This window comes from Monodelphis domestica, chromosome 3, assembly GCF_027887165.1.
Source record: "Monodelphis domestica isolate mMonDom1 chromosome 3, mMonDom1.pri, whole genome shotgun sequence".
Classification (NCBI taxonomy): Eukaryota; Metazoa; Chordata; class Mammalia; order Didelphimorphia; family Didelphidae; genus Monodelphis; species Monodelphis domestica.
The window spans coordinates 40,923,627-40,936,636 of record NC_077229.1 but is presented as its reverse complement, the minus strand read 5'-3'; the positions used below and the strand labels follow the sequence as shown (position 1 = coordinate 40,936,636).

General features: G+C 46.2%; 1 protein-coding gene across 2 annotated transcripts in view; it reads right to left on the bottom strand.

Moving 5' to 3' along the window:
- Positions 1-2,292: 2,292 nt before the first annotated feature.
- The window catches only part of LOC100028456 (L-serine dehydratase/L-threonine deaminase), a 46,695-nt gene continuing 35,977 nt past the window's right edge, over positions 2,293-13,010 (bottom strand). The window contains exons 1-8 of one of the 2 annotated variants that reach the window (XM_056821698.1): positions 12,735-12,849; positions 11,824-11,990; positions 10,316-10,355; positions 9,366-9,505; positions 8,929-9,020; positions 5,524-5,749; positions 3,463-3,589; positions 2,293-2,599 (exon numbers count right to left, since the gene is read on the bottom strand). In XM_056821698.1, coding sequence (XP_056677676.1) covers positions 2,400-2,599; positions 3,463-3,589; positions 5,524-5,749; positions 8,929-9,020; positions 9,366-9,505; positions 10,316-10,355; positions 11,824-11,976 — 978 coding nt within the window. In that variant the 5' untranslated portion in view covers positions 11,977-11,990; positions 12,735-12,849 and the 3' untranslated portion in view covers positions 2,293-2,399. Of the gene's footprint in view, positions 2,600-3,462; positions 3,590-5,523; positions 5,750-8,928; positions 9,021-9,365; positions 9,506-10,315; positions 10,356-11,823; positions 11,991-12,734; positions 12,850-13,010 lie in introns of those variants that run through there. The other variant, XM_056821699.1, reaches the window with a different exon arrangement.

Here is a 13,010-nt window from a genome sequence, read left to right as displayed (position 1 = left end):
ATGTTTGTTGAAGGTCATATTCTCAAATACTTAAATCTTGAGTTTTGCTGCAGCCCTTCCTAATCTTGTTACCCTGAGAAGGGTGGAGATTGTAGTTTCCAAGACCTGATTCTGTTATTCCAAGTATCTCTATGGTTATTGATCAGGAAATAGCTAAATCCGATCTTCTAAAGAATGGTCTGAATAGGGTGGAGTACTTTTGAAATTCACACAAGGCAGAAAGAGTGGTAGGGGTTAGGCAACAGGGGCAAAATGACTTGCCTAGGGTCACACAGCCAGATTTGAAACCAGGATCTCTCATCTATGGATCTGGCTCTCAATCCACTGAACCACCTAGCTGCCTCCTCCATTATGTGTTTGTAAAGCAATGAGATTCCTTCCATAAGTCACAAAAAGAATAATTTTCATTACAGAATCAGAGTCTCAGAATAGGATGGGACCTTCACTGGGGAATAGCTGAGCAAATTGTGGCATATGAATATGACGTTATACTGTGTGTGTGTGTGTGTGTGTGTGTGTGTGTGTGTGCGCGCGTGTGTGTATCAGCATACAAAAAGAAAGCTAAGGCTTTGGGAAGTGGGGCATTAATAACTTGGGGTATCAGCTTGAACTGAGTCTTGAAGGGAGTGGGCGATGCTGGGCATATGGGACAGACAATGCAAAGGCATGGAGGTGGGAAATGGCATTCTATCTGGGAGGAAGAGCCAGAAGACTGCAAAGGGAGCTGGAGGACCTTTTGTAAAGGACTTTCCAAGCCAGAGGAGTTTACATTCAACCCTAGAGGCAACAGGAGCCCCCAGAACTGAGTTGGGGAGTGGCATGATCAGATTGGGGAGTTGGGAACATCCCTGGCTCCTGAGGGAAGCATGTTGGCGTGGGGAGAGCAGACAGCAGGTTATTGCAGTAATATGAGGCAGAGGAGATGAGAGTCTGGCTCTGTGAGGATCCAAGACTTGGCAATGAATGGACCGGAGGTGGTGGTGGTGGGTTCCAGTCTTATCAGTGCTGGTGGCATCTTCACGATACAGGGAAAAGAAGTGGATGTGGAGTGGCTTTTTCTGTGCATGTAGTAGGCAGCTAGGTGGCACAGTGGATAGAGCATTTGGTCCAGAGTATGGAAGACTCCAGTTTGAATCCCACCTCAGATGTACTTATGGGACCCTGCTGTTCTGCCTGCCTCAGTTTCCTCAGTTGTAAAAGATAATAAATCTAACTCCCAGGATTGTTGTGAGGATCAAATGAGATGATAATATTTGTAAAGAGCACTCCAATGCCTGGCACATAGTAGGCGCTTAATACATTGTTTCCCTCTTTTCCTTAGTTTCTTTTGGGATGTATTAATTGGCATTCCATGCCTCCCAGAGGGGTTTGGAGGAAAGTGCTTTGTAAACCTTCAAACACTAAAGAAATGGGTGTTAATATCTGCAATAAAAGGTAACCTCCAAGGCAGGATTATTGGGTTGTTTTTTTAAACCTTTATCAGCAAGACTATATAGAGGGTAGGGGAATAGAGACTGGTCCTGTGATTCCATTGGTATTTCAATGGCCAATACAAGTGTGCACCTTCCCTGAAATTCATTTAGGCAGCAGAGGTCAGTCGGGATTTGAAACCAGGTCTTCCTGACTGGGATGTCAGGTCTCTATTATGGTTAATGTTTATTCAACTTGAGTAGCAAGCCCCACTGAGAGTTTCCCACAATCCTTAGCTTGAGTGTGGCATCCTTCAGCCAATGCTTCTTATCCCATTGGTATGTAGCGCCACAGTGTCTCCTGCTGGCCAACGCTGTCCCCTGCAGGAAGTGAGATCTCCTATAGCCTGCAGCTGCCCCCTTTGGGATGGTGAGACCCAGCTAGAGTGAGGGGGGGCACTTGCCTCGGCATCTACCACTGATTTGGGAAATTCCTTCCTGGGGTCAAAGTGCTTTAAGAACCCTGGCAGAAACAAGAGAAACCCAATGCTCCTCACCCCCCTGTCCAAACTTGATCTTTCCAACCCTGAAGCCCCTCTTTTTAATCTGAATCAGAGACAAGGACCCCACATGAAAGCCCCCTCACCTATCTGAGCCACTCGCCTCCCACCCAGCTCATCTTTTATCTCTGGGCTTCCCAAGTTAATGTGGGCTGGTGGAAGGGCTGGATTCCAGTGGGGCTAAGTAGGAGGAGTCCCAGGAGAGGGCCAGAGTGTCCCCGTACCCCCTGTAAAGTCAGGGGGTCCCAAGAGGCTGGAGGCCATCTCCCTAGCCCAGACCCCCACATAGATGTCCCCTCTAACAACCACAATAGAAGAAGAAGAAGAAGAAGAAGAACGATAATAATAACAGAATAAGGCACTGGATAAAAGTCCAGTCCCAAAAAGGGGTGCTTGGCAGGGGTCCCGGAGGAGGTCTGCAGGAGTGGGCTCAGCCGGTCTTCATTCCCAGCTGCCTTTTGAGCTCTTGCAGCTGATCCAAGCTGATGTTGCTCCCACCACACACGATGACCACCACACTGCTCAGCTTGGCAGGGAGCTTCCCTTCAGCCTGGAGCTTTTGTACTACTTTGCTGTAGATTGCAGCCAGGGCTGCCCCACAGGCTGGCTCCACCAGCACCTTCTCATCATCTGTAGGGAGCCAAAGAAAGCCAAGGTTAGGGGCTGAACCAACTGGACCTGGTGGACACTGACCTCCTCAGCTCTGGCTGCTAAAACCAGTCAGTCAACAAGCATTTATCTGCAGTTGCTAAAGACAAAAAGAATGGCAAAAAATGGAAGCCATCCTTGCCCTCAAGGAGCTTCTACTTGACTCTCTTTTTTGGATATTTTATCTTTTCTCAGTTATGTGAAAAAACCAGTTTTTTAGCTTTAAAAAAAGTTTGAGCCAGATTCTCACCCTCCCTCCTTCCTTCCTCTCCCCACTCCGAGATGGCAGGTGATCAGATACAGATTTTATGTGTGTACGAGTCTAAAACATTTTAAGGAGCTTCTATTCTAATGGGGGAGACTCTAAAGCTGATAGTTGAATCTTTGATGTGATCTCTTCCGTCATACTACTGTCTATAATCAGTCAGTCAATAAATATTGATTAAGAGCCTCCCATGGGTCAGGCACAAAGCTATAGCTGGGGATACAAAAAGAGACAAAAGACAATCCCTGCCCTCAGGGAGCTTACAATCTAACTGGGGATACAAGTATATATATATATATATAAAGTGAGCTATATGCTAGATAAATAGAAAATACTGAACAGAAGGAAGGTGCTGGAACGAAGAGGGTTTACTATAGAAGGGCTTACTGTAGAAGGTAGGACTCCAAGGAAGCCAAGGGCAGGATCATGGGCATGTTTCGCACTCCAAACTGTGCCTCCTTTTTTCTGGAGATCTGCTTGTTAAATATTTACTAGCACACCCCTGCTTGGAGGGAAGGTCTTTGCACTGTTCCAATCCTACTGTTCCCCTCATCACAGGAGATTATAACTAATAACTCACCTACGAACTTCTCCAGAGCACTGACTGCTTCTTGGTCTGTGATCACTTCAGAGAAGACAGGGTGTTCCTGGGAGAGCTTCAGAGTCTGAGCTCCAACAGTGTTCACCCCAAGGGCTTTAGCCACACTAGGAGAGATAGAGAGAAGTCAAGAGAATCAGCGAATTTATACTCTGCAGGGCCATGGGTTGATGGAGAGTGGAGAAGACCTCAGTTCCAGTCCCATCTTTGACTGTGTGTAAATCTCTGATGCCTTTACAGAGATGTCAACCTGCATTTGTGAAGGGTGTGTCCATTTCTGGGAGTTCCTCAGACTGATGAAATCACAGATCTCCTCCAGAAAACGAGCCCTATCCAGCATTTTACATACATCATCTCAGGGAATTGCAGCAACCCTGCAAGGTCACCCCCATTTTGTAGACAGAAAATTGAGACTCCAGTGAAGAGAGAGCAAGTGCCAGAGGCAATATTTGAATCTAGGTCTTCCTGACTGCAGGTCTATTGATTTATCCATGATTCTATGCTTCTTCCCACTTTCCCATCCACAAAATCCTTACTTTCTATCTCAGTCTCAGAAGGGCAAGGACTGAGTAAATGGGAGTAAACGACTTGTCTAGGGTCACACAGCTAGGAAGTGTCTGAGGCCAGTCTTGAACCCAGGTCCTCTTGACTCTAGTTTTCTATCTACTGTGCTACCTAGTTGCCCCCACAATTCTGTTCTAAAGACACTAGGAGTGGGAACCAAGCGGTAAGACTTCATCATTCCTGTCTTGCTCTGAATTCCAAGGGTTTGGAGGGAAGTAGAGAGGGCAGCACTCAAGAGTCCTCTTGTGGTTAGGGACTAAGCAACAAGCCTTAAGTACCAAGAGTCCTGGGCATCTTGGAGGGAGGAGGAAACTGAGTCAATGGTCCCTATTTTTGTAGGGGCAGAGATATTAGCTAGGCACTGAATCTGGGATTTCCTTGGAATAGGCAACCTTGGAGAGCTGCCTAGACATCACTGAGAGGTTGTCAATGAATTAACAGATATTTGGGGGGCAGCTAGGTGGGTCAGTGGACTACGAGCCAGACTTAGAGACTGGGAGGTCCTAGGTTCAAATCTGGCCTCAGACACTTCCCAGCTGGGTGACCCTGGACAAGTCACTTCACCCCCATTGCCTAGCCCTTACCAGTCTTCTGCCTTAGAACCAATACACAGTGTTGATTCCAAGATGGAAGGTAAAGGTTTAAAAAAACAAGCAAACATTTGTTAAGCTTCTTGTGGATCCAAAGGGAGGCCAATCCCACAATCCCTGTCCTTGAGGAATTTATTATCTATCAGGAGAGAGACAAGAGGCAAACAAATGCACACAAAACAAACTAGGCAGGGGACAAAGAGGAAATGATTCCCAGAAGGAAGGCAAAGGCATTCAGAAGGACTGGGGAAGGCTCCCTGGAGAAGGTGGCATCCATAGGAATGGAGGAGGGCAGACATTGAGCAGCCATCCAATTCTTTCTCCATCTGAGGCTGGCTTTTGCTCTACTGTGCCTTTTCAGGATGAAGAGCAAGCCCTGTCGGAACACCTGGGTTCGAATCCTGGCTCTGCTCCTTGCTTGGCCAAGTTCTTTAATTTTATTGGACCTGTTTCCAAACTCACAGAATGATGGGATTTGTCTGGATTGACGAGATGCCTCCCAGCTCTGGGGGCACTTGTCTAGAGGGTCCCTAGAGGGCAGTGAAGTTTATACCAGGGGAACTGCTTGCCCCCTTTCTAGGGTTAGAGTTTAAGCCCCTGGACGCTTGACCTGGGATTCTGGAGCCACTTTCTATCACTAGGTAGCTAAGTGGATAGAACGCAGGGTCTAGAGTCAGAAAGACCACAGTTCAAATCCAACCAGTCTTCTGATCCCCTGTTTGTCCTAGTTTCCTCAACTGTAAAATGGGGACCATAATTGCCCCAACCTTGAAGAGTGGTTATGGGAATCAGATGGAAGAAATAATAATGGTAAAGGGCTTAGCACAGTACCTGGCGCATAGTAGATGGTTAATAAGGGCTCTTTTCCTTCTCCTTCTCCCCCTTAGCTGGTAATCTTGGGAAGCGTGACCAGTTTGCCAGCTTTGAGGGCTGAATTCAAACTGTGGGCCCCTTGGGTTTCCATTGCGATGACAGGTACATCCTTCCAGCCCACCTCGACCAAGCCCTGCACCACGCCACACAGGAGGCCCCCGCCACCCACTGACAGGGCAATGGCACCCGGCTTGCCAGGAAGGTCCTCTTTCAGCTCCTTCACTATGGTGGTATGGCCTTCCCTGGAGGTTGGGAATCAGAGAATACCATTATTACAGAGCTGGGAGGGTCTTCAGGACATCTAGTTCAGGCTGTACCGGAGGCATGAGTTACTGTTCCCTGGCAAGTGGATGGCCAGCCTTCACTTGAACACTTGTAAGAATGGACAACTTACTACCTCCCATGACAGCCCAGTTCACTTTTGGACACCCTCCATTGTTAGAATGGTTTTCATTTTTTTTTACACCCTCACCTTCCATCTTGGAATCAATAGTATGTATTGGTTCCAAGGCAGAAGAGTGGTAAGGGCTAGGCAATGAGGGTTAAGTGACTTGCCCAGGGTCACACATTTGTTTATTTAATCCCTCACCTTCCATCTTGGAATCAATACTATGTATTGGTTCCAAGGCAGAAGAGTGGGAAGGGCTAGGCAATGAGGGTTAAGTGACTTACCCAGGGTCACCCAGCTAGGAAGTGTCTGAGGTCAGATTTGAACCTAGGACCTCCTGTCTCTAGACCTGGCTCTCAATTCACTGAGCTACCCAGCTGACCCCAGTTTTCATTTTTTGGACATGATTAATGTGGGTATTTGTTTTTCTTCTTTGTGAATATTTGTTAAAAAGGATGATGTTTTAGGGGCACCTAGGTGGCTCAATGAATAGAGCACCAGATCAAGAGATGGGAGATTCTGGGTTCAAATGTGACCTTAGACACTTCTTAGCTGTGAGACCTTGAGCAAGTCACTTAACCCCATTTGTTTAGCCCTTACCACTCTTCTGGCTTGAAAAGGATACTCTTCTTCATCATCATGATCTTCTTCTTTCTTTTTCTTCATTTTCTTCTTATTAGTAGTAATAGCATGATTATTAGTATGATTCTCAGACAGAAGGTAAGGATTAAAAACAAAGTTGCTTTTTCCCCCTTTTCACTGGGGTTAAGGTGATTGGAAAGGAGGAAAAAGAAATGCTTGTTGCTTTAAAAATTATGTAAAAATTAATTTAAAAAATGTTATCTTTCCCCCAAATCACTTGCTTTTGAAGTGCTTTTAAAATGAATTTACCTATTTTAACATTCTTCCTTTCAAAAATTTATTATTTATTGTTAACATTATCTTTTTTTTTTAATTTGAGTTCCAAATTCTCTCCCTCCTCCAGCCTTTAGAGAAGGGAAGCAATATGATAGCAGTTTTCTGTACAAATAGATTTCCAGAATAGATATGTACATAGAATTTGAATTTTAAAGGGCAAATGTACACCCATCCTAAAGTTGTCCTTCATTTCCTATAGCCCCATGAGGTGCACCTCTCACCTCCAAACATTTACCCTAGCTGTGCCACAACCCTGGCATGCTTTCCTTTGTCATCTTTGCCTTGTGCCTTCCCTGGCTTCCTTCAAGTCCCAGCTACAGACCTGCCTTTTTTTTACCATTCCCCTTAATCTTAGCACCCTCTCAGCCTTTTCCCACGTTATTCTGTCTCTTTGAACGTAGTTGTTTGCATGTTTTGTCCTTTTTTGACTACGAGCTCCTTGAGGATAGGGATTAAGTATTTTTTGTTTGTCTGCTTTTCTTTGTATCCCCAGAGCTGAGCAGAGTAACTGGTTTGTAGCTGGTGTTTAATAAGTGCTGGTTGATTGACTTTTGGTATGATGGAGAAAAAAAATCCTGAATGGACTCAGAGACCCTGGGTTCAAGGCCAGCCTCTAACTGATGCTTAATTACCTGTGTGACCCTGGATAAGTCATTGAACAAGGCTCAAGATTTCCCATGTGCATAAAATGAGAGGGTTGGACTCATTGGTGTCAGTGTCCCTTCCATCTTATGATCATATGACCATTCATAGAAAGTGAAATGAATAATAATGTAAACTTATGGAATTCTTTGAAGTTGCCAAAACACTTTATAAAAGTGATCTTATTCGATCCCCCACATTGGAATGTAAGCAAGTCCATCGTTCCCATTTTACAGATTAAAAAAACAAAACAAAAACCAAAACAACTGAAGCTACCATGTTGGAAAATTTTGATCTTGTTCTTTAACTTGAATCTGTAATACTTAGAGACAGTTGGGTAATGTGGTGGCTAGAGTACTTGACCTGGAGTCAGGAAGACCTGAGTTCAAATCCAGCCTCAGACATTGATTAGCTGTCTGATCATGGCCAAGTCTTTGAATCCTCTGTCTGCCTCAGTTTGCTCATCTGTAAAATTGGGAAAAAGAATAGCACCCACCTCCCAGAGTTGTTTTCTCCCAGAGGAGAAAAATTATATAAAGTTTGTAAAGCACTTGGTAAGGACCAACTATTATCATCTGTATCTAGAGGTAGGGGAAGTGAACTTTCTAGGAACATATAGCTGCTACATATCTAAGGCAGGATTTGAACTTGGGTCTTCTCCACTATGTTATATTGTCTCTGCCCCCAATCTATCTCTTCTTCGGAGCCCGAGCACATCTATAATATGTAATGACTGGACTCGATGGTTTTTCAGAGGCCTTCGCAATTGAGGTTCTTGGGGGCATATTGGGCTGTTTTAGAATCAATGCCAAGGGCTCTATGAGGTACAAGGGAAAAGTATTACTGACTAGGATAATCCAGAGCCTCTTTCAGGAGGAGGTTGGGGTTCAAAGGATAAGTAGGAATTTAACAAGAGGAGGAAGGTGAAAGAGAGGCTTCCAGATATGGGCACAGTCAGTAGCATTGTGAGAGGTAGAATGCAATCAGATCTGTGCCTGAAGAAGGGGATGGAATGGAGGATGGATTGCAGTGAGGAGAGACTTGAGGCATAGACACCCCCCATCCCTCCTCCCACAGAAGTAATGGGATTTGGGGGTCTGGACCAGAAGGGTGGCAGTGTCAGAGGAGAGGGAAAGGGGCATATTCGAGTTGAAGGTAGAATTGTCAAGTCTTGGCGCCATATTGGTATGGGTGTGAGAGATATTGAGGAGTCCAGGATAATTCCTGGGTTGGGAGCTTAAGGGGCTAAAAGGAGGCTGGTGCCTCTACCTTAATAGGGGAAGTAAGAGGGGGAGGGTTCAGGGGAAAAGATATTGAATTCTGCTTTGGACATGTGAGTTTAAGAGGTCTACTGCATATTTATTTTTCTTCCTGGCAGTTGGAGAGGTGAGACCATAGTTTAGGGCTAGATAAGTATATTGGAGAATCATTAGCCTAGAGACGGTCATTGAGTTCAACTTGAGCAGTACCTACCAGATGAGGGGGTCATCGAAGGGGGGCACAAAGATCCAGCCTGGATTGTTCTTGGAAAGGGCTTTTGCCAGTTTGATTGCCTCGTCCAATGTCTGGGGATAGCCAAGGCACACAGGTGAAGGAAGTTCTTTTCTTCCTGATCCAATGAGTTGAACCATTTTTGTAGGGTCCTATCTGGCTCCCAGACCTCACATTCTCCTCCCCCAACTAGTTTTATTCTTCAATCTATCCTCCATGTTATTGCCAAACAGGATATTCCTAAAATGTAGTTTTGACTTCATCACTCCCTTGCTCAAGAAACTCCAATGACTCCCTATCACCTCCAGAATAAAATAGAAACTTCTTTGTTTGGCTTAAAGCTCTTTATAACCTTGTTCCAGCCTACTTCTTATCTGTTACACCCCCAACATGTATATGTCCACCTCTCCGGCACTTACCTCACCTCCAACCTTGACGGTAGCACCCTCATCCTTGAGCTTGTTGATGGTGAGGGAGGGCGTAGTATTAGGCACAACGATGGTGGCAGGGATGTTCAGCTTCCTGGCAGCATAGGCTGCGGCCATGCCAGCATTACCTGCTGTGGGTAGATGGAGGAAGATAAGCATCATTGCAGAAAGACCCCAGGATGGTCTATGGTAGATCTAGGTTGGCCTGTGGCCGACTTTAGGGGAAAATGACCCTCTAACCACCTCATTGGCTTTTGCTGCTTCTGGGGTTGTCCTCTTTCCCTTCCTGAATGGCACATCCTCAGTCATTCCAATAACCACCTGAGAATTGGGTTGAGAATTCCAACCCCAAGAAGGACATCCTTGAACATGATCTTAATAAGCCTCTTACTTTAAAGGAATCCAACCTTTGAGGCAGCTGGGTGACTCAGTGGATTGAGAGCCAGGCCTTGAGATGGGAGGTCCTGGGTTCAAATCTGGCCTCAGATGTTTCCTAGTTGTGTGTCCCGGGGCAAGTCACTTAACCCCCATTGCCTAATCTTTGTCTTTCTGTTTTTTTTTTAAGCCTTATATTCCATCTTAGAATTAATACTGTGTATCTTGCCTCCATGGCAGAAGAGTGGTAAGGGAAAGGCAATGGGGGTTAAGTGACTTGGAAAACTGTTACTTAGTATTGATTCTTTAAAGAAAGTTTTTAATTCTTACCTTCCATCTAATGCAGAAGTGTGCTAAGGGCTAGGCAAAGAAAGGGGGTTAAGTGACTTGCCCAGAGTCACACAGCTAGGAAGTGTCTGAGGCCAGATTTGAACCCAGGACCTCTTCTATGCAGGCATAAGCTCTCTTTCCACTGAGCCACTTGGCTGCACTCCCATGAAGTCTTGAAATTTGGGGTTTATTCAGTGGATATGGACCTTGGAACCCTGCCCCAAGGGGAAACTTACCTGAGGAACAAACGAAATGCTCACAGCCCCTCTCAGCCCACTGTGGAGAAAAGGAGAAAGGGAGGTGGGTCAGGGCTGGGAGGAGACATCATGGAATATTGGAAAGAACTGTATTTAGAGTCATAGGACCTGAGTTCAAAACCGACCACTGGCACTTAATAGTTCTGTGACCCTGGGCAAGTCATTGTCTCTTTTGGAGCCTTGGTTCCCTCATATGTAAAACAAAGTGGGGTGAGGGAGGCTTGGTGTCCAGGTCTAAATCTGGAATCCTGGGATGGGAAAGTACTGAGGGCTTCTTCCCATCCTGGCCTTGGCTCTACCCATCTCTCTTCATGTATCTCCTGCCCTGGCTCAGCTCAGCTCTCCACCTTTCAATTCCCAACTCAGGTACTTTCCTCTTCCTTATCTGGCATGTCCTCTCATGTCTCTCTGCCTGGCAATATGATTCCTCTGCCCAGTTACCAACCGTGATGGGTTTTAGAACTTGAAGAGACTCGAGAGATCCTGCTTCATTTTTTTCAGAGGAAGAAAATTTGGGCCCAAACAGAAGAATTTCCCCAAATCCCAGCTGTGTGGACAACAGCTAGGCAGCTCAGTGGATTGAAAGCCAGGTCCAGAGATTGGTGGACACATCCTGGCCATGTGACCCTGGGCAAGTCACTTAACCCCCACTACCCAGTCCTTATTGTTCTTCTGCCTTAGAACCAATACATAGTATTGATCTAAGAGGGAAGGTATGGGTTTAAAAAAAGGGAAAAAAAAGTAGTTGGGTTAGGATTTGAACCCAGGCCCTCCTGACAGAGTTCAGGTTTATTTTATTTTATTCAACAGGGCCTCAGACAAAAATTCCCTGTCCAAGGACTTTTGGTGGACGGAGGAGAATAAGGGAAGGAGAAAGGGAGAGTGACCCCAAAGGTAAGTCACCAGATCAGGTGTGGACGTCCAGCCTCAAGAAAAATCTCTGGGTAATCTTTAGAGGTCACAGAGGAGGCTAGAAGCCAGCTCAGAGCTCCATTCCAGGGAGGGTTGGCTCTAGGCAAACAGGTAAATACATATTTGGATGCCCATCAGGATTTCAGGTCGGGGGTTGGATGAGAAAACCCCTAACATGGAGGCACGCTGGCTTCTCAAGGACTTTCCATCTCTGGTGCTCTAAGCGCCCCGCTGGCCATTGCCCATTCTAAACTTCTCCACTGCTCTCCCCGCTCTGAGGTCTTCCCCGCTTGGACACCCCCTGTTCTTCTTTTCCATTTTTTATTCAAGGATGTTTTGTTTTCCCAATCAGGTGTAATGACCATTTTCAACATCTGTCTTCTGAAATGAGCCCCAGGATCATCAGACTGATCTTGGCACTAATCTGTAGTGGGGCACTTTGAGCACATGACCCTTTGTGGGCCTCCTCCCTCCTCTGGAGGCCCAGAACCTCCCTCTCTCTCCAAAGGGTCTGAGGCAATGCCCGCTGCTGCCCTCTCAGGCTCTTGCCTGTCCCCTCGCCCGCTGCTTCTCACCGTCTTGCACAGGTGTCCGATGCCCCGGATCTTAAAAGACCCCGAGGGCTGGGCGGTCTCCATCTTGAGGTAAACAGTGGGGCCCACCACCTTGGACAGGGCCATGCTGTCCCTGAGGGGGGTCTTCACGTGGAACTGCTGCTCCTGAGACATGATCGATCACTGCACTGAGGGGAGAGAGACAAGAAACGTCTGGTCAGCAGAAGAAACCTTTTTCACTGGGACAAACCATCTGAATGCCGCCATGTTGAATCTGGAAGGGATCTCAGAGACCATCAAGTTCAACTCCCTGACTGGACAGAAAACTGAGGCTGCCAGAGGTCCAGGAACTCTCTCAAAGTCGCAGAACTGACCAATAGCTGAGCCAGGTTTAGAACTCAGATCTTTCCATTATGTCTTTTTGGAAAAAAAAAATCCTTATCTTCCATCTTAGAATCAATACTATGTATCAGTTCTAGAGCAGAAGACTGGTAAAGGCTAGGCAATGGGGGTCAAGTGACTTGCTCAGGGTCACAAAGCTAGGAAGTGGTCAGAGACTAGATCTGAAGCCAGGACCTCCTGTCTCTAGGCATGGTTCTCAATCCACTGAGCCATCCAGTCACCCCTCTTTTTTTTTTAAACTTTTCCTTCCTTCTTGGAATCAATACTGTGTGTCGGTTCCAAGTGTGATATCAAAATCACTTAAAAAGACTGATATATATATATATTAATTTAAGGTTGCCAAGGAATTCAGCCATGTAATTCTTAAATGAAAACTCACGTCAGCTGCCAACCTTTTTTTTTTTGGTGTTTTAATTACAAACAGGAGGAGGAAAGTATTAGAGAGAGAGAGAGGGGAAGGGGAGAGAAGGAAATCGGATGTCACTCTGCTTAGGCTGAGGCAAAGAAAGAGATCCGTCCCTATTACTCACGAGACCAAAATGGAGAAAACAGTCTGTGGGCTCTGTTATGGGTCCGTTTTGGGGTGAGCCCGAGGACACCAGACAGACGACGTAAGGCACACAGAGAGCAGAGCTTTATTTGGCTACACACGTTCCCACGGGGGGGAGGGACCGGAAGGAGGTCTCCCCCTGGCTGGGTGTGCAACAGTCTTTATGTAGTTCCCAGCAGGCGTGGAGCAAAGGTGTTTATCACTGAGGGGGCCTGGTGCCCCGGCGCTGGGTGGCTTGTGTACAAGTCTGATCTGG